Source organism: Eleutherodactylus coqui, chromosome 4 (assembly GCF_035609145.1).
Source record: "Eleutherodactylus coqui strain aEleCoq1 chromosome 4, aEleCoq1.hap1, whole genome shotgun sequence".
NCBI classification, from domain to species: domain Eukaryota; kingdom Metazoa; phylum Chordata; class Amphibia; order Anura; family Eleutherodactylidae; genus Eleutherodactylus; species Eleutherodactylus coqui.
Window position 1 is genome coordinate 134,351,103 of NC_089840.1, and position 22,373 is coordinate 134,373,475.

At 43.5% G+C, this 22,373-nt stretch overlaps 1 protein-coding gene across 1 annotated transcript in view; it reads right to left on the reverse strand.

The window, feature by feature from the left end:
* REN (renin) overlaps positions 1-22,373 on the reverse strand; it is a 39,741-nt gene that overhangs the window by 15,056 nt on the left and 2,312 nt on the right. The window contains exons 2-5 of the mRNA XM_066600125.1: positions 14,532-14,679; positions 10,308-10,431; positions 5,634-5,752; positions 3,110-3,306 (exon numbers count right to left, since the gene is read on the reverse strand). Coding sequence (XP_066456222.1) covers positions 3,110-3,306; positions 5,634-5,752; positions 10,308-10,431; positions 14,532-14,679 — 588 coding nt within the window. The remainder of the gene's footprint in view (positions 1-3,109; positions 3,307-5,633; positions 5,753-10,307; positions 10,432-14,531; positions 14,680-22,373) is intronic.

Consider the following 22,373-nt stretch of genomic DNA (forward strand, 5'->3'; position numbering starts at 1 on the left):
AATGAAGAAAACTCTGTTCCACTCTGTACGTCAAATTTTGTTGTTCATGGCACCATTGCAAATGGAGGAGATGGTGGGTGGATGTCAAAGGCAGAAAATGTAATGGATGCCGTGAAAGTAAATGTCCTTCAATGAAGTGCCTGGAAATGGTTCTGACAGAAACAGGGGTGTAACGACGTTGCCACCTGTCTCTGGATGGGGGACAACGAAACAGTTGGAGCTGTTCATGCTTGTCAGATGAACCTCTCTACTGGTGGTCTGTCGGGGGCGTCCTGAACCCGGTTGCCTTGTGTGCCCTCACACATCCACTTGTCCCTTCTAACAGTCTGGTCAGAACGGCCCTGGTGGGGGACAAATTATCGATACGACCATCTAGCTTCTCACATCCCAATAATACGCCCCTTTCAAACTCTGATAACGGGGTGAAATCTCTTCTGTGTGTCGTAGAGGCATCTAGCGGTCAACAAGCTCTACACAAGCGGAAGAAGAGGTCACTACACACAAGGAGCCACTGAGAGCCTTTTATAGACTAAGGGGAAAACCACTTTTAGGGTCTCAGGTGACAAGGCTGTTCATCTAATCACACCACAATTCTCATCATTCACATATCTGTCTGAGATGGAACTGCACGCCGGGTATTGCAGTAAAATGACAACTTCTTCTAAGTGCTTGGTTGTTTTTGACAAAGAGCATATTTAAAGGATGAAGATCTCTGCAACTTCTCTTAATAAAAAACATGTATTTGTAAATTACTTGCAAATATTTAGACATCCTGTAAAAGGCAAATCGGCAATCCGGAGTCTCATGTGTAATTCTTAGTGAACATGATTTCATACTAAACTGTTAGCACAGTGTAAGTAAACTATTTTTTGACTGCGTCTTTAATTTATTCTACTTCAGCTATAGATACATTTTGCTGAGGATATAATCTGCCTGTTGGACATAAACTCCTTATAAATAGTGTACAGTTAGGAAGAATGCAAAGTGTTAAACAAAAGGAGACTTTAGTAGCTCTTGGGCATCTGGTAAGAATTTGTTACCACTTGGGGAACCCTGTTAGTGTGAGTGATGTCGATAGGAAGGGGATGGGAACTTATCTTCTTACTTGTATTGTCTGCAAAGAAAGGAGATTCTGGTTACCTGAGCAGCTGTGGTAGTTATCCAAAGGGTTAATAGCGGGTGAGTGGGGAAAAAGTGGCTTAACGAAACAGGAAGAATAACATTTTGATACTGCAATTGTTATTATACATTTACACACCTGTGTTGGGGACAGTTCAGGGTTTCCGTCTCTCTGCTCCGTTTTTGGAAAAGAGAAACTGAAATAAGAAAGAAAAAAAGGAACCATTTTTTTGTCCATTGATTTCAGTAGGGTTTCAAAAAAATGGAAAGCAAATGAAAACTTTTCCGTTTGTTTTCATTCTGTCAGGTTTTCCGTTGTGCTATGGATGTTAAAATAACGCTACAGGCTGCATTATTTTCCCGTCCAAAAAAAAAGAAATCTAACGGAACACAAACAGACTGAAGCCTTTCCGTTTGTTTTCTGTTTTTTTGAAACCCCATTAAAATCATTGGAAGAATAAAACATCCTTTTTAGTCCTTGTTATTTCAGTTTCCCTCTTCCAAAAAAGGTGAACTGACTCTAGCGCAGGTATGGAAGCAGCCTTATTACTATAGCATGCAGACATGTGAACATGACAGGACGGTGCATATTTAAATATTGCAGTGGATACCGGATGCAACTGACACATCAGTAATTTATAATACAGATTCCTGGACTTCATTCTTTTAGGGTCCTTTCACACAGGCAGAGTATTTCCACATTCCGCAACTAAAAATGTAGCTAAGGGCTTATTTAGACGACCGTATATCGGCTCGGTTTTCACGCCGAGCCGATATACAGTGTCCTTGTCTGCAGGGGGGGAGGGATGAGCAGGAACCGAGCTCCCGCCCCTCGCCACTATTTGCAATGGGAGGGGTTGGACGGGGCGGAGCTAAGCACCAGGACTTAGCTACGCCCCCATCTTGCCCCCTCCTATTGTAAATAGGGGCGGGAGCTCAGTTCCAGCTCCTGGCTCTTCCATCCCCCCATCCTGCAGACAAGGACACCGTATATCGGCTCGGCGTGAAAACCGAGCCGATATAGGGTCATCTAAATAAGCCCTTAGGGCTAATTTAGATGGCCCTATATATGCAGTGTATTACAAGTGTAACAGCAAAAACACATGGGCACATGTGCTAATACGCTTGCCGCTACGGAGCATATTAGCGTAATAACTACATGCAAGAAAGAGAGGGCAAGTCCTATCTTTTCTCATGCATATGATTAACATGCAAGACTCCCAATTCTGAAAACGAAACCATTTACATAAATGGTATAATTTCGTCCTGTTATTTGGCCGTGATTTTCATGGCCGTATAATGGTACTAAAACACGCCCATCTGGTTAAGCCCTAATACGCAGTAAATAGAACCCATTGTTTTCAAATGGTTCATTCACAGCTGCGTATTTTTAATGAGACTTTTGGTCATGTGAAAAAAATCAGAGCATGTCCCATTTTGGTGCGTATTATGCAATGCGCAAGCCCATTGAAGTTAATGGGCTTGCCTAAATACGCAATGAATACATAGGAAACCTACATATTCACAGCACTTCTACACTGCCGGGGCGGCTTCACGCAAAGCTGTGTACGAAAACTCTCACCATAATGCAGCGTATTTGCACATCAACATGGTTTGAAAAGATTGATTTGTGCACGTGTCAGTACATATTACTGTTGAGCGTGCAGGGCCAGTTCACACCTGAGTGTGAAACACTCTTTCCGTGAATTGAATATCTATTTAAGCCTAATGAGCTCCAGATGTTTTTTTTCCCTGCATTTTGCGCAGTGTCGCACCCCTCCCCTGGCGTATTTGTGCATCTTCCATAGACTTCTATGAGACTTTTCTACACAAAATGAAAGATAGAGCAGGACCTATTTTCCTGCTTTTAAAAAAAAACTCACTTGCAATAGTGCATGCGCCTATATATTTTTGTCCTTAGTTGAAGAATGCGGAAATATTCTGCCTGTTTGAAAGGGTCCTTATGCAGCTTGACCCTATTCTTTCTCACCTGCTGTAATACACTGAGAAGACGTCTTCCTGTAAAACTTTCTGAGTTAGAATCCGGTCAAAAACAGGTGTGATGTCATCAATTGCTTGAGCCGGGAATCCCATTCCCAATACTCCATCGAAACGGGCGAAGATGAAGGGAAATGCAGGTAGTGCAGTAGCTTCTGCAAACACCTGGACAACAGGAATATCTGCAACCTGTAATGCAAAAAAGAAAGAGACAACAGTGCAAACTTCTATGAAATGTAGCAATATCCAGCACGGGAAGTATAGTTTTTGTAGCGGAAGGCATTATGGAACCAATGCAAACACAACATCCTGCTACAGCGGTGCAAGAACAGTGACGGTGAGGTAGCAATCACACCTGGTCGAAGTTTTCCAAAAATCCTCAAAGATCCTCCTGTCACCCCAAGGGCGGCTTCTCATGGGTGTATTGCAAAACACGCTCGCTCCTGCTAAACGTTTTTCTGCAAATGTCCTGTTAGGGGGGGCTTTATGTTGGAGAAACAGGACAAAACTGAAAGTGAGGATGAGATCTCACTGCCACACAAGTAAAGAAAGACCTAATTACCTGTGGCTGAGCATTGTTCTAGCCATGGACACAACATAGAACATATGAAAGTTACTATATTAAAAGGCAACTTCAAAACTTATTGTCATAGAATAATTTGGGAGTACAAGTTCATAACCATCTTTGACACTCTCAAGACCGGAAACAACATCTCGAGACTTCATGCAAGAACTTTAAAGAGAGAGGTTCAATTGCTGTGAAGAAGGCTTCAGAGTGCCCAAGAAAATCCAGTAATTGCCAGGACGGTCTCCTAAAGAGGATTCAGTTACAGGATCAGTTCAACACCAATGCAGAGCTCACACATGAGTGGCAGCAGGCTGATGTCAGTACATCTGCACGCACAGAGAGGCGAAGGCTTTTGGAGGCTGCATTGGTGTTAAGAGGGCAGCAAAGCACCCACTTCTCTCCAACAAAAACAAGACCCCCTGCAAGGCCTAGTACCCTGTTGTGCCACCTCTAGTTTGGATACAACATGTGATACAGGTGGGCATGGAGGCTCTAGTACCCTGTTGGGCTACCTCTGGCTTGGATTAAAGATGTGATACGGTGTCAGGAATTGAACTGGGGACCTCCTGAACTCCAGCTGTAGCTGTAACTGAGGCTCTCCCTACTGAGCTATCCAGCCTGTGGATAGTTCCCTTGTATGACTCTGAGCCTTAATCCCTGATCCTAGTATCTAGTTTCTGTCTACTGATCCTGACCCTGCCTCTGTCCTTGATTGCACATCCTATGAAAGCCTGGCCCTGCTGCCACTTCCTCAGTAGGTGATTATTCTGCTCCACAGCATTGATTGATCACTTCTGCCTGCCCCTCTTCTATTGTGACAAGACCTCCTGATACTGACTTCTGGCTTTCCATCTGACTACGTTACTCACTTCATCCCTCTGTACTGCAAACCGAGACCTCCCGTTGCTGACCCCTGGCTTTTCATCTGACTACATTACCCACCTCATCCATCTGTATTGCAAACCGAGACCTCTTTTTGCTGACTTCTGGCTCATCCCTGACTACTCTCCAGACCTGCGGCTATTACACCTGAAGCTCCAACCCAGTGCCTGCATATGGTTGGACATGGAGGCATACAGGTTCTGTATGTTATCTTGTGGCATATTAGTCCACATTTTCTGTAACTAAGCCTCTAGATCATGCTGAAGCTGGCATCCCAGATGGTCCCCTACAAGTTCTATTGGCAATAAATCTGGCGACCGGACAGCCACGGAAGTGTAACAATGTTGTGGGAACATTTCTGTGACACCCTTGAGTGTGCAGCCGAGGATTATCCTGCTGGAAAATACCTCTTGGAAGCCATGCGAGGAACACATGTGGCTGCAGGATGTCGTGAACATATGAACTAGGGGTGACCGACTGCCGTATGCAATGGTCCCCAGACCTTCACACCAGTATTGGGTGTGCCACTCCACAGCAAAGGCATGATGGAGGCGCTCACCCCAAGGTCTCCAGACACAAACACAGCTGTTGTCAATGCGCAAACTAAACCTGGATTTGCACTGACAAACCGGTTCCACTGAGAGCCTTTTATAGGCCAAGGGGGAACCACTTTTAGGGCCTCTGGTGACAAGACTGTCCATCTAATCACTCCACAAGTCTCAACATTTATATATCTGCCTGAGCTGAATGTCGAGTTCTGCAGCAAAATGATACGTTCTTCTAGGGGCAAGATTGTTTTTTTTTTTACAAAGAATGTATTTACTGTGTAACATCTGCATTCTCAGTTTTATTGTTGTATGGTTTTAGGGGGAGAGAAGAAATGCTCTTTAAGGTTTTTGTACTGGAACTTCACGATTTCTGTGACCCAAATTACATTTGTAACCAAATGTTAATTTATAGGAAAGTATACAATATTTTTTCTGTTACCAGTTTTGATATCTTGTAGTGAATAAGATACACAAATATAAAGATGTTCAGTAAAGCAGACAATGGTGGTGAAACTTACAGTAACGATGTCTTGGCTTAGGAAGCCTCTGATTCCTCCAGACTCATATTGTATAGAGAAGCCTGTTCCATTTTTAACGTAGGTGTGAGATTTAGATGAGTCATATTGATTGTGAGATGCTGTGATACAAAGATTACATGTTAGCTGTTAAATCGTGTAAATATGAAACGACATATTGTTGATTTATAAAGGTCTTGGTTACTGAGAAAGTAGGCATGTTAGGCCGGGTTCACATCTGCAAGGTTCGGTTGCAATATACCAGAAGAAATAGCACTGCATGCAGCACTTTTTCTTCCTGTAATATACTGGACAGCTGATTGGAAACCGAATGGACCCTATTATAGCCAATGGGGTCCGTCTGACGCTGTTTGGTTCCATTATAAAATTGATTAGTTCGGCCATGGGATGCCCCTTTCCAGCTCCCATAACAGAACAGGAAACTGAACCCCCGAATGCAGATGTAAAAGCACCTTAAAGAGTTTTTGAAATTCAACTTGAAACTCTAGAGCAGGGGTTCTCAAACTTTTTCAGACATGGAGCCCTTTTTGAAGGGAAAGTTTCTCGTGGAGCGTCAAAGTGGGACAGAGGGTGTGGTCAAGAGGGGTGTGACCTATCACAGCTTATTATTTTTACCTCCGTCGTCATAAAAAGGACAGGGCCTCAGTAGTGATAATGACCCCCACAGTGGCCTCAGTAGTAATAGTTACCCCTACAGTGGCCTCAATAGTAATAGTGTTCCCTGCAGTAGCCTAGGTAATATTAACCCCACAGTAATATTAACCCTCTCAGTAATATTAACCCCGACAATAATATTAAGCCCACAGTAATATTAACCCTCTCAGTAATATTAACCCCCACAGTAATAATATTAACCCCATGGTAATACTATCAACCCCCAGTAATAATATTAACCCCACAGTAATATTAACCTCCTCAGTAATAATATTAACCCCCTACAGTAGCCTCAGTAATATTAACCCTACAGTAGCTCCAGTAATATTAACCCCACAGTCCTGCACTCGGTCGGAGCCCCTGTCACTCGCGGAGCCCTAGGGGCTCCGTGGAGCACAGTTTGGTAACTGCTGCTCTAGGGGGAATTTATCAATAGCTCCATGTCAGTTTTTCATGTTAAAACGTTATGAATTTTGGTGCACGCTATATTTGTGTTAAAATTTAGTATCAAGCTTGATAAGGGCTACAGTTGTTAGACGAAGCGCGTTGCACTTTGTACTGAGGTCTCACGCCAGAGACCAATCCTTTATCGCATCTTTGTAGCAATAAATTGGAACCTTCGTTAGGCCTCAGTCACACGGACGCATCGGTATCCGTACACCGGCGCCGATGCGCCCGTGTGACTGACAGTTAGAAGACGGCCGTACCTGAAGACGGACGTCTCTCTCCAGCACTGAAGAAAGAACACATGACCGGCAATGAAGCCGGTCACATGTTCTTTCCTCCGGCGCTGCAGAGAGAAGGCCGTCTTCAGGTACGTCCGTCTCCTTCCTGCAGTAACACAGGCGCCGATGCGCCCGTGTGACTGAGGCCTTATCCATACCCTGGAAGTGGACACAGCGTATTTTGTATATACAGGGCTATCCTGGACATCTAGAAGGGAGAGTGTTTTTCAGCCACCTGCTGATTTCCCTCCCCCCTACTGAGTGAGTAAACTCTGATCCTCCTGACTCAGCGGCCAAGCGCATTTTTTGGTTTTATTTTGATTGCCTTTACCCGTACCATCCTGATAGAGGGTCTACTTTTCTTTCCATATGCGGCTCTCCACTAAGGTGGATCGCGTGAGCATCTGGAAGGACCTCCCTGGGAATATTGTGTGTCTTCATTGGTTCCAAGGCGCTGTCCTTATCTATTGCTGTATCTTTTATTTTTGTTATTATTGTTATTTTACTGCTAGTGTGGCTTCAGACGAGCGTGTATTGTTTTTAATGCATTCATTCTCACCATTCTTTTTTACACGTGCATTTTGACTCACATGCAAAAAATGCGACACGCTCTATTTTTGTGTGCATTTGCGCACCAACGATTCCCAAAGGAGTCAATTGGGGTGAACAAATGCACACACATGTACGCTCGGGTATTCGCAAAACACTGCGCATAACTGTGAACACTGGCACCTAATTCAGCTTACTAGCTATTTAAATCAGTGGACTGTATTTGCATAGGCACGCGCACAAAAAACCCCCTCCTTCACAGTGCAAATTTGTTGCGCAGGAGCGAGCATTTTTGACCTTATGCTCATCTGAAGCTGCCCTTAAGAATAAAGAACTTGGGCCCACAGAATTCAACCCATCAGGGACCTTTCATTTGGGATGGAATTAGTATGTGCGGATATTTCTACATCAAAATGCTCTCCCTATGTGGCTTGAATTCCGCTTCTGTAAAAATCAGTGCGTCTTTACTTCAAAACCGCAAGTTCTAGGTGCATGTGTGCTGCAATTCTGCCCCATGTCTAAGGTCCCTAATACTTTGACTCTTTGGGATAGCAAAATAACCAGTTCAGGGTCTCTAAATTTTTATTAAATAAGGGGAAATGGGTGTCAGCATGCAGCGAGGTCTCTTCTTCAGGTTTTCAGCAGCACACTATACAACATTTTGATTTCAACTAAAGCCTTGTACTTATGATGGGTGAGGACTAGAGATGAGTGAACGTACTCGTCTGAGCTTGATACTCGTTCGAGTATTAGGGTGTTCGAGATGCTCGTTACTCGAGACGAGTACCACGCGATGTTCGAGTCACTTTCATTTTCTTCCCTGAGAAATTTGCGCACTTTTCTGGCCAATAGAAAGACAGGGGAGGCATTACAACTTCCCCCTGCGACGTTCAAGCCCTATACCACCCCCCTGCAGTGAGTGGCTGGCGAGATTAGGTGTCACCCGAGTATTAAAATCTGCCCGCCTGCGGCTCGCCACAGATGCATTCTGACATAGTTCAGGGAAAGTGCTGCTGGTGCCGGAGCTGCTATAGGGAGAGCGTTAGGAGTTATTTTAGGCTTCAAGAACCCCAACGGTCCTTCTTAGGCCATAGAAATCGCAGATCGCACCTATGTGCGATCTGCGATTCCTGTTCTCTTCTCTATATGCGCTCAATGGGGCCGGCGGCAGCAGCGCCGACCCCATTGAGAACATATAGAAGACAAATCATTCTTCTCTGCCACAGCTGTAACAGCTGTGGCAGAGAAGAACGATGTTTGCCCATTGAATTCAATGGAGCCGGCAATACAGCAGGTTCCACTGAAAGCAATGGGATGCCGGCGATCGCGGGATGAATTGTCGGGAAGGGCTTAAATATATAAGCCCTTCCCTGCAATTCATCCAGAAATGTGTTACAATAAAAATATATACCGTATATACCGGCGTATAAGGCGACGGGGCATATAAGACGACCCCCCAACTGTCACCTTATACGCCGGGAATACAGCGGAGCAAAGAATAAAAATCATTACTCACCTCCCCCGGCATTCTGCGGCGCTGCTGCAGGATGTCGCTCCCTCCTGGTCCCTGGCAGAGCATTGCTTTCTGGACGCAGGGCTTGAAATCCCCGCCTCCAGAAAGCTACTGTGATTAGCTAACACACGCTGTCAGCCAATCACAGCCATTCAATGACATCATTGTCATTGGCTGTAATTGGCTGAAGGCACGTGTGTTTTCTGGAGGCGGGGATTTCAAGCCCTGCGTCCAGAAAGCAATGCTCTGCCGGGGACCAGGAGGGAGCGACAGCCTGCAGCAGCGCCGCAGAACGCCGGGGGAAGTGAGTAATGATTTTTATTCTTTGCTCCGCTGTATTCCCGGCCTATGAGGTGACAGTTGGGGGGTCGTCTTATACGCCCCGTCGCCTTATACGCCGGTATATACGGTATATATTTTTATTTTTACACATTTCTGAATGAATTGCAGTGAAGGGCTTATATATTTAAGCCCTTCCCGACAATTCATCCCGCACACGCCGGCATCCCATTGCTTTCAGTGGAACCTGCTGTATTGCCGGCTCCATTGAATTCAATGGGCTAACATCGTTCTTCTCTGCCACAGCTGTTACAGCTGTGGCAGAGGAGAACGATCTTTATGCTGACAGTGCGGGGGGGGGGGGGGCACTCTTGCCGCTATTGTGGCTTAATACTGGGACCTGTGAACTTGAGATGCAGCCCAACATGTAGCCCCTCGCCTGCCCTATCCGTTGCTGTGTCGTTCCCATCACTTTCTTGAATTGCCCAGATTTTCACAAATGAAAACCTTAGCGAGCATCGGCGATATACAAAAATGCTCGGGTCGCCCATTGACTTCAATGGGGTTCGTTACTCGAAACGAACCCTCGAGCATCGCGAAAATTTCGTCCCGAGTAACGAGCACCCGAGCATTTTGGTGCTCGCTCATCTCTAGTGAGGACTGACCCAACTGGACACTTTTTTTTGTATCCATGATATTTATTGAAATGACTGTGCTGCTCTCAACCCCCTATTTTGCCATTTCTACATTTTTACTGACCTTGTGTTACCCAGAAGAAAAATACAGCTTCTTGGGGAATCCAGGCTGTTTACAAATGAGAACCTATGAAGCCGATTCCAGCAATGTCTCTACCTCCAGGTAGCTAGCCTTTCATAATCAGGCAATAATGGGGTATGACTGATGCCATCAACAATATTCTAGCTCACAATGGCTTACCACAGGCACTGTACAGTGGGGAACATCGACTGGAAGGCACCCAAAGATTGGCAGATCCAGTGTCAAAAACAACCTTGAATGTTTGAGAAGGAGAACCAATGCTGATCTCACCATAATATTGCGTCTGAAAAGATAAACCACAACACAAGTAACATCGATACAACTCGGATTGTATAAAGCTTGCTGATCACTGGTCTACATCAATTATGTTTACTAATAAACTGTTACAGTAAAAACGTAATGTGAACGAAATTATAATTTATTGTTGTATGGTATGCATGGGGTTTTTGGAATGTGTATGGGATGCCCTTCAAGAGCACATGTTACACAGTGACTAAAATGTGTTGGCTAAAAAGAGGTTCCTGCCTACAAAAGTTCAGTAACCAATCAAATTATACTATGTAAGATGTTCCAACCCCTTTTGTTTAACATACTATAAACTGGCTAAATTGATATAAACGCTCTTTTTAACACTGTCAGTAAAATTATATATATATACCGTATTTTCCGGCGTATAAGACGACTTTTTAACTCAGGAGAATCGTCTCTGAAGTCGGGGGTCGTCTTATACGCCGGGTATAAGCTGTAGAAAAAAAAAATCAATACTCACCTCCCCTGGTGCTGCTGCAGGCTCTCCCTTCCTCCTCCACGCCGACATAGCATTGCTTTCTGAATGCAGGGCTTGAATGCCCCATCTTCAGAAAGCTAATGCTCTGATTGGCTAACTCAGCACGGCGTCAGCCAATGAAAGCCCGTGCTGCGTTAGCCAATCATAGCCATTCAATAATGTCATGGGGTTAAACTAGGTGACCAGGAAAAACCTTGGGTACCACATAAAGTGTACAGGACATGCATTGAAAATATGAGACAGTGGACTAAGGGTCAGAGAAAAAGTCCAAGCTTTGGAGTTCCAATGGTGTGATGAGAACCTCAAAACCATGTTGACTGCTACTTCTGCATGGTAAATATTATAGGCATGAACACAAGGACAAAATCTTCCATCCAGTACCCAAATCTCTCCTTAGCTTCAAGACTGGTTGCTCACTGCAACGAGGTACCTGTTCCTATCTACAAGACTTTGGAAATTTCTGATGACGATGAACTTTTTCAGATGAAAAAGGTTTCGTGGTCTCAGAAGTTGATGGCAAAATTTGATAGCCATTCACTAAAGCTGAGGTGATTGATCTGCCAAAGTCATCAGCATAGTTACTTGGTTCGAGGCTAAAGGAGAAGAACCTGTTGGCTCCCGGTACCATATTTATGTATTGTAACAGAGAGAAAGACCTTCTAAAATATTTCCATATGGACAAAAAGCTTGTATACTTCATTGACGTCAAAGGACTTATTGAGTGAATGGCATGTGATAGTTATCTACCTGCAGAATGGAGGCTTTTTATTGACAGTTCAAAGAAAAGTCTAAAGTGTGTGTTGCTTCACAATGGCAATATATTAATTAGCTTCCATTCCTATTGCTCACTCGGTAAGTATGAAAGAAACTTATGAATCAATGAGAACCATTCTCCAAAAAGTCAAATATAATAATCATCACTGGAATTTATGTGGCGACCTGATGAGCTTTGGATCAAGATGGTAAGTGCTTTAAAGGGGTTGTCCCGAGGCAGCAAGTGGGTCTATACACTTCTGTATGGCCATAATAATGCACTTTGTAATATACATTGTGCATTAATTATGAGCCATACAGAAGTTATAAAAAGTTTTTTACTTACCTGCTCCGTTGCTAGCGTCCTCGTCTCCATGGTGCCGACTAATTTTTGGCCTCCGATGGCCAAATTAGCCGCGCTTGCGCAGTCCGGGTCTTCAGCAGTCTTCTATGGAGCCGCTCGTGCCAGAGAGCGGCTCCGTGTAGCTCCGCCCCCGTCACGTGCCGATTCCAGCCAATCAGGAGGCTGGAATCGGCAGTGGACCGCACAGAAGAGCTGCGGTCCACGAAGACAGAGGATCCCAGCGGCCATCTTCAGCAGGTGAGTATGAAGACGCCGGACCGCCGGGATTCAGGTAAGCGCTGTGCGGGTGGTTTTTTTAACCCCTGCATCGGGGTTGTCTCGCGCCGAACGGGGGGGGGGGGTTTAAAAAAAAAAAAAACCCGTTTCGGCGCGGGACATCTCCTTTAAGTACATCTGTACTAAATTTCCTGCTCTTTCACACGAGAAGTTAACGCTTTGCAATCTAGTTTTGGATTCAAGGTTTCCTAGGGGGCTTTCTCTTTCTGCCATTTTACAATGGCGCCATCTGCTGGCTAGAGCCAGTAATTAAGTATGTGACATGCCGGAGAGGCCCCCGACAACAGAGTGGCCAGTAATATACAGTAAGAATACCCTGCTGAACGTCTTCCGACATCAGAGCTGCACAGGCTTCAATCAGAATGTTGGAAGAAGTCAGACAGTGGATTGGAAAGGGTTAAAAGCTGGCATATTTGATGGCCCGCAAATAAGGCTTCTAATCAAAGTCAGTGAACTCCGTAATACCATGAAAACCATAGAAAAGAATGCTTGGTCTGCTTTATCTCACAAGGTTAAAGATTTCCTTGGCAACTTTAGGGCTGAAAATTATAACCGTAAAGTTCAACATTTGTTGCTTGCTTTTCAGAGACTGGGAGCAAACATAAGTGTCTAATTGCATTTCCTTCATAGCCACCGGAACTACTTCCACTCAAATCTTGGGTCTGTGAGTGAGGAACAAGGAGAATGCTTTCATCAAGACCTCAAGACCCTAGAACATAGATATCAATGCAGATGGAACACAACCATGATGGCAGACTACTGCTGGTGATTACAACGGGACAATTGTGGGCAAAACTATTCCAGAGCATCCAAAAAAAAGAACATTTTTCCCTAACAATTAAAATTTACTCAACTATGGTTCTCTTGGTTAGACGATAGACTCGTTTTTTGCTTGAAACTTATATATTACATGCTATCGCTTCTGCAGAACTTCTTATTATCCCTGATATTTGGCTTTATAACCTCTAATCAAACAGTTGTTAATTGTGAAAAAATTTGATGTATTGCATATTTTTAGACTTCACATGTGGAATCAGCTCCTTACATTTGTGTAAAATCTGTAAAAATACTTAGGTCAGCAGAATTCAGGTTTTATATGTATGAACATAGCCATGGTGGTGGAAAGGTAGCAATCTCAGCCAAAGAGGGAGATCCTCTGCAGCACTAATTCTATAAATGGCACATAGTTCTGATTGGGAAGCCCTACTACAGTTTATGTATTGAAGCCCACAAGCTCAAGTTATGCCTCTGGATTTAGTCAAGTATGTCTGATGTCTTTGATTATTGAGAGAAATGTGTGTAAAATTTCCCTTAGGCCTCCGTTACACTGGCGTATTGTGCTGCCCGTGTTAAGGAAGGGGATAAGGCGATGCATGCTCCTCTAGGGATAGCAAGAACATCTAGACATGTGATGAGACTTATAAAGCCATCCTTGCTCCTCTGGAATAGGTGAGAGAACCACAAAGGTGTGAAAAGATTTATAAGGCCATTTATGCTCTTCTAGGAATAAGGAAAGAACCTAAAAGGTGTCAGGAGACTTGTAAGGCATCTGTCTGTTTTAATTCATTGACAGCACAGGACCCCATTATAGCCTGTGGGGTTACGCAGATTGAAGTTTTTTCATGCAGACTGAAGGTCTGCTCGAAAAAACTCATTGCATGTCCTATTCCTGACCATATCACAGATGAGAAATAGGACATGCTAATAATATATGTGTTTTCGCTCTGTCAGTGGAAATCAGACAGTACATGGACTGCTGGTGGAATCTCTTGGATGCAACTTGCACACATGGTATGTGTGCACTCGGCCTTTTACTGTCCAGTTCCTCTCTGCTAATCATACCATGCACCTAAACACACCAGCAGCTTCCATATCACAATGATTAGGCATGCACTAGTTCAGCAATGTGTAGGGTTCTCATAGCACCAATATTTCTAAAAATGTTGTGTTGTCTCCATGTATTGTCGCTATTATCACAGACTATATATGCTTTATACTATCACTGGCTTTGTTCTCTTTGATGGGTCCATGTGATTTTTTTTCCTTTTTAAAGTGCAATCCTTGTATTTTACACCTTTTTAAAAATGATATTTAACATGTTGCTAGCATGGGCTGTTCCATGGTGCCTGCTATTCTAGACTAGGTATAGTGTCCCCTACATACAGTTTATACAAGTGTATGTGTGTAGTATTGTGTTGCTCACATCCAAGTAGTTGGTAAGAAGTGTTGGGGCTGTTCCGTTATTAGGATGTCCAGATCCTGTCATCTTTAGTTGTGGGAATACATCGGCGACTTTTACCCCCATGGCTCTCAGGGTCTCGCGAATTGATGGCATTTTTCGGAGTGGGATCCTACAATAGAAATGACAGAGTGATTAATAAAGTATAAAATCATTTGCAATATATTTTTAATCTAAAATATTTGTTGATTTATGACATTGTAATATGAATATGGGGATTTAATAAAGGCTTTTCAAGTGCACTTGTTAGTTTTAATATTTTAGTTCTTTTGTTGTCTTTTTTAGAATCTACTTGTAGGTTTACACGTTAAAAACTTCACCAAACTGACTTTCAGAGATGCTTCAGAGGCATTGGAAGTTAATGGGGTGTTCCAGTATTAAGAAAAAAAGTCAACTGCGCCTGGTATTCAAGGAAATTGGGTTGAGCTGCAATACTAGATAAAGGCCATGGACAAAAGTGGCAATGTTTCTTTAAAAAACACACTTTTATCTACAGCTGCGCAATCATTTTAATAATTAAAATTTAGAAAAGCAGAGGATAAAGAAATGCACAACACTAAAAGAAGTGAGGAAAATAGAAAATAATAAATACAACAATCGTAATTATTTCTATATTCGTAACTGACATTAGATTCTTAGTGGATCCTGTCAAAGACAGCAGGATCCACTAATATTTATCGCATTAGTATGGCCTGCTTAAGGCCTCATTTACACAAAAGTATTTGTTCAGTGCTTTACACATGAAAAATTTGCATACGCAATATGCAGTCAGTAGAACTCATTGATTTCAATAGACTTGTTCACATGCATTTTGTTAGTGCTAACAAATACACATAATGCTCTATTTTCCTGCACATTTCAGTGAAAGAGCACATATTGAAGTAATTACACTAATTGCCCATTTCAATGAATAAGAGCATGGTTGTGTATTTTTTTCCACAAAAAGTGCAGTAAAACATGCACAGAAATATGCAACACCCATTGCACAAATGCATGGTGTAAATGTGTTTACGCCCAGGTGATACCTGCCTAAGACCAGCTTCATATGGCAGTATTTGAGCACAGAATACACAGAGAATAGAACCCATTCATTAGAATGGGTCATTCACATTTCTATATTTTGTGTGCCGATTTTGGTTTAGCAAAAGAAAAATAGAACTAACATTCTATCTTTCTGCATATTTACACACCAAGGCCTCAGTCAGACGGGCGTTTTTTCGCACGATTTGCGCATGCAATCTCCACATATATAGAACCATTGCATCGGTCACATGGCCGCTTTTTATGCAGATGTCCGATAAATTATAGGACACGAGGAATCCCAGATCGCGCCTATCTGCGTTCTGCGATTCCTTGTGTTCTATATATGCACTCAATGGGCCCGGCGGCAGGAGCGCCGACCCCATGGAGAACATATACTACAAAGATCATTCTCCTCTGCCACAGCTGTAACAGCTGTGGCAGAGAAGAACGATGTTCGCCCATTGAATTCAATGGAGCCGGCAATACAGCCGGCTCCATTGAAAGCAATGGGCTGCTGGCGAGCGCGGGATTAATTTTCGGGAAGGGCTTAAAAATATAAGCCCTTCCCTGAAAATCATCCTAAAATGTGTAAAAAAAAAATATATACTCACCTTGTCCCTGCAGCCGGAGTTCAGCCGCGGCTGGCAGTTCTCCTGAACTGCTCTATGTAGTATTCAGCAGGCGGAGATTTAAAATCCCCGCCTGCTGAATGGGCTGCCTCTGATTGGTCACAGCCCTCACCAATCAGAGGCAGCTCTCACTCACCCATTCATGAATTCATGAATGGGTGAGTGAGTGCTGCCTCTGATTGGCTCAGCGCAAGGACCAATCAGGGGCAGCTCTCAGCTATTGAATGACAGCTGAGAGCTGCCCCTTATTTTAACCCCTTAGTGACCACCCTATAGTGTTTTTACGTCCTGCAGCTGCAGGACGTGTATGGAGGGAGGTAGCGCCGCTATCTCCCTCCATACAGCGCGGGCGTCAGCTGTTTATTACAGCTGACACCCGCGGGCAATAGCTGCGCTCAGCCGTTTGGCCGATCGCGGCTATTAACCCTTTAAATGCTGCTGTCAATTCTGACAGCGGCATTTAAATCCCCCGAACGCTGTTTGGGGGTCCCGCACGGCCCCCCCCCCGCGGTGAGATCGGGGGATCCGTGCAGGTGTCATGGCAGCCGGGGGCCTAATGAATGGCCCCAGGGCTGCCTTAGCAGACTGCCTATCAAGCCATCCACAAAGGGTGGCTTCATAGACTGCCTGTAAAAAAGCAGTATGACATAATGCTATAGCATTACGTCATACTGCAGGAGCGATCAAAGCATCGCATGTTAAAGTCCCCCAGGGGGACTTCAAAGTAAAGTAAAAAAAAAGATCAATAAAGTTTTTTTAAATTGTAAAAAAAAAAAAAGTTATAAAAGTTTAAATCACCCCCTTTTGCCATATCTATTATTAAAAAATCTAAATCATAAAATAAAAATATGTATTTGATATCGCCGCGTCCGTAAAAGTCCGATCTATCAAAGTAGTGCATTATTTTTTCTGCACGGTGAACGTCGTCCAAAAAAAAAAATAAAGAACGCCAGAAATGCATTTTTTTAGTTACCCTGTCTCCCAGAAAAAACGCAATAAAAAGCGATCAAAAAGTCATATGTATTCCAAATTGATACTATCGGAAACTGCAGGTCATCCCGCAAAAAATGAGCCCTTGCTCAACTACGTCAACGGAAAAATAAAAAAGTTATCGCGCGCACAAAATGACCACAGAAAATAATTGAAAAAAATTAAATATCTTAAAAAAAAATACAAGTACTACAGCAAAAACAATACTATATAAGTTTGGTATTGTAGTAATCGTACTGACCCATAGAATAAAAATATCAGGTCGTTTTTGTTGCAGTTTGTGCGCCGTAGAAACAGGACGCACCGAAAAATGGTGGAATGTTGTTTTTTTTTCCATTTCTCTCCGCTAAGAATTTTTAAAAAGTTTTTCAGTACATTATATGGTACAATAAATAGTGCAATTGAAAAATACAACTCGTCCCGCAAAAAACAAGCCCTCATACAGCGACGTCGATGGATAAATAAAGGAGCTACGATTTTTTAAAAGGGAGTAGGAAAAAACAAAAATGGAAAAAAGCAAAAAAGCCCGGTCACTAAGGGGTTCAATCCCCGCCTGCTGAATACTACACAGAGCAGTTCAGGAGAACTGCCGGCTGGCAGCAGCTGAACTCCGGCTGCAGGGTCAAGGTGAGTATATATATATTTTTTTATTTTTACACAGTTTAGGATGATTTTCAGGGAAGGGCTTATATTTTTAAGCCCTTCCCGAAAATTCATCCCGCGCTCACCGGCAGCCCATTGCTTTCAATGGAGCTGGCTGTATTGCCGGCTCCATTGAATTTCAATGGGTTGGACAGCGCTCCTTTGATCGGGCCCGTTTTGCCGAAAACGCTGCTAGCTGCAGATTGGTCGTCTGTCCAAGGCCTAAAAGGGTATGCCCACAAGCGTATATCAGCCGGCATTTTCCTGGCTGGCCGATATATGCTTCCATCTGAGCAGTTCCCCCCCGTTTCCTCCATCTCACCGGCTCTCTCCCTCTCTCCTCCCCTCCGAGCGGTTTGCAATGGAAGTGGGCAGGATGGCGGTGGAGCTAAGTTCCCGCCCCCTCCCTTCCCCTTGTCCATAGCCAGCAATGGGAGTGGGCGCAACAGAGCGGAGCTTAGCCCCGCCCCATCCAGCCCCCTCTCAATGTAAACGCCAGAGTGGAAGAGAGACACAGAGAGCCGGTGAAGGATAGGGAAGGACGGGGAGGGGGGGGGGGGCTGCTCAGATTGAAGCGTATATCGGCCGGCTGTGAAAACGCCGTCCGATATACGCTTGTGGTAATAAGCTCTCAGGCCGCTTTCACACAACAGTTTTTATGTTCAGTTTTTTGTGAGCCAAAACCAGGAGTGGAGAGAAAGTATAATAGAAAGATTTGCAAGTCTTCCGTATTTTGCACCCACTCCTGGTTTTGGCTCACAAAAAACTGAACATAAAAACTGTCGTGTGAAAGTGCCTTAAGAGCTTATTCAGACGACCGTATGCATATATGTGTTCGCCCGTATGGAACGTCTATTTGCATGAATGAATTTTTGACACAATGAAATCCCGATAATAATGTACTTTTTTTTAAAGCCATTCACATCGGGCGCTGCTGCGTGAATGTAAAAAAAGGACACAGAAGCGATTGCAAGCAAAGATTGGAAGAAATTAGGGCGAGCTGTCTTCTTTTCCCAGCTTTGCACGCAGTGTAACTCCCTCCCTGTTTTTTTGCTTCCATAACTGTCTAACTGGAGCTTGCTGCGTATCATGGCAAAAGAAAGGGTAAGATCTATCTTTTTACGCTCCGTATAAAATATACAGCCAAGAAAGTTAGAGCGGGTCCTATTTTTTCTCACATTAATATTTTGCGTGGAAAAAACACGTTCGTCTGAATGAAGCTCTTGAAATCAAATGCATTGCTTGGTTGCGTTATACGTGTGAATTTTTAACGCACAGAAATGCCTGTGCAAATACGTTCATTCAACCCCTCCGGGATGAAGTCTGTTTGCACCAATGTCTTTCAGAACAGACCTTTTGCTTGAAGGTGTTTTAGGGCCCATTGCACACTTGTAAAGCCCTTGAGCCGCCAAAACAATAGAGAACCCCCACAAATGACCCCATTTTGAAAACTAGACCCCTTAACAAATTTATCTAGGGGTGTACTGCATATTTTGACCCCACAGTATTTGAATGAATCTAAGCAAAGCAAAAGGAAAAAATTATGATTTTTATTTTTTTGGCAATTGTGTTATTTTAAAAACAGGTTTTATAATTGAACCCCCACTGAACAAGAAAGACTGTAAATGCTCAATGACGACTCTCCACTGCTTTATTTAAGGCATTCTTCAGTACGTTCTTGCTGGAATGAGATTGTGTTCAATTATTTCAAACTGATATTCTTTTATTCCACAGACACACATAAAACCTAAGAATCCATTGTCTTTAATTGACAGGTCCAGTACGTCACACTACGCCACTCTTTGTCCACATCGTTGGTTAAACAATGTACTTTGGTTAATAAAGGCCTATTTACACCAGCAGATGACCGCTTAAAAGAAAAATCTCTAATCGGCGATCGTTTTAGATTTCATCGCCGCGTTTAAATGCACGCCCATCATGCACTTTTCGGGCACTGCTAGCTGATCGTTAAATTCAGTCCAACCTAAAAATCGTCCTTCAGTCTTATCAGCAGTTCTGCACAGGGAGTGCTGATAGCATTGTTTTCCCTTGGAGAACAAAGGATCTGAGCGCAGATAATAGCCCTCAGGCTAGTAACTGCTTTTAGCTAAGGCTTCATTTGCACACTTAATTGCTATTAAGTAGCTACTTAATAGTTTATGCAAAATGATCACTCAAAGCTGTCACTCAAACTGTCATTTGAGCGATCTTTTAGCAATCAGCGGCTTTTAGAAAGGAAAAACTGAAAGCCAACTAAGAAAAAGGACAAGCATTGAAGAAAACATGTTACTAGAGCAGACTTCTATAAACCACGGAATCTGATACAGCAGATGGCACCCAAGACTGCATAAGTGGCACTACAGACCCTCATGCACATTAGAGTTTAGTCATCTGAACCCAACAGAGTTGGACGACTCTGATGTGTATGTGGCGGCTCAACTTTCCACCGACAGATGATTTCAGGGAAAAGGAAGGTTGAGGATGTTGAATTTCAGCACCCAATACTTTTATTCCTCAGGCACTAATCCAGTTCCAGAGCTGCTTGGCTAAGGCTTTACTCTCTAACATGTGAACATATGGCTGAATTGAATGTTCATTTGTTTGAGGAAGCCAGTTGACATTTTGAGCAACAGTTGGTGAAGGGATACAGGTACGTATTGTATGATATTCATTGGGCTGTTAGAGTGTAGGAGCTGCTGGAGGTATCAGAACTTAATCTACATACACTCATTAGAATATATGGTGCCCATTATAATGTTTTCTGACGGTCTGGGGGCAATTAGGAGGCATACCTTAAAGCTTCTGTGCCCAAGGAAAAATCTGTACCAGGACCCCCGATGTCTTGTGTCATTTCTAATGTGGCAAAGAGGCCTTTAGACACCTTCATGCATATGGAGCTGGGTGTGGCTGCTACCTGATTACCATTTATAGCAGCAACACCCAGTAGTCCAACCCTTGTGCCAGGTCCTCCTTAACTCCCTGAAATTGAGAAACATAATTTATTTTTCTTATAGATATGAGTCTGAGTGGAAGCTGAATAAAGATTTCAGGGATGCGAGGTCTATAATTTTGGTATTCTGTACTTGAAAATAAAACATGTATTAATATATAAAAATAATTAAAAATGTATACGGTGATTTAACTATGTAATTTATATACCTTTTTCTCTTCCAGGTTCCTAAAACTCAACTTTTCGAAAACTGAACTCATCATCTTTCTTCCACCTCACTCAACACCACCATCAGCATTACCAATCACAATCTATGGCTTCATACTTACAACAGTTCCAAGAGTCTGCTATCTCAGTGTAACTGACTCTGCCCTTTCCTTTTAAAAGCCCTATCTGCTTCCTGCTGCTTCCAGCTCTAAAACAGCTCTTGGATAGACCTTTCCTCAACACGAGTGATCTAAAATGTTAAAGCATTCCCTCATCATTTCCCATCTAGACTACCACAACATCCTTCTCGGTGACCTCCCATCCAGTGCACTTTTGCCCTTCCAATCCATCCTTAACTTTGCTGCCCAGCTAATCCACCTTTCCTCGTGTTACTCTCCTGCATCTCCTGTTTGCCAATTTCTTTACTGGCTATTCATTGTCCAGAGAATCAAATTCAAGATATTATCAAGACCATCTACAACCTGTCCCTTCCATACATCTCTGCCTATTATCCCAATAACTTCTCACACATAATCTCTCTTTTTCAGAAGTCCTTCTTCTCTGCTCTCTTCTAGTCTGCTCCTCACATAATTGCCTCCAGGATTTCTCCTATGTGTCACCTATACTCTGGGTTAGGAAGGGTATTGTTCCTCCTTAAGGAGAGCACTTAGAAGGTTTGAGGAGACATATTAGGCCATCCATGCTCCTATGGCAAATATGCAACTGGGAAGATGGAACAATACCTCTGCAACCACCTATTGGAAGGCAGAATTCCTGCAGGTCAGTCTTAGACTTTTTAAACAAGTCGTGAAACAATGATGGGAATTGTAAGCCAAAGCTAGAAACCATACAAGGACAGCTGTTTCGGGCTGATTGCCTCACTTCAATGTGCAGTAGGTTTCTGGCTTGGCTAGTGAGAGGCCGATATTCTGGAACTTGCTACCCCAACATATCTGATTCTCCACCACCTTTGAAAGCTTAAAAAAACCTGAAAACCTACCTCTTCCAAAAGCCTGGAATTTACAATGGTCCTGCTGCCAGCACAACATGAGCAACTCCTACCCTCGCCTACTGTCTCCTTTCCCCTCCCTAGTAGATTCTAAGGCAGTGGTGGTAAACTTATGGCATGCGTGCCAGAGGGAGCACTCAGAGCCCCCTCTGTGGACATGTGCACCGTTTGTTACTAGTACTACTAGAATAAGGTGACCAGACATCACCAATTTAGGCTGGACTGTTCCGCTTTGGGACCCTGTGTCCTACTGTTCCAAGGGTCCCTAAGCAGGAAAGACTTTTGTCCTGCTTTCGGGACATTGGGTCACTATGAAAGTGATTACCAATCAGGAAGTTCCCCCGGCTCCCTGGGTG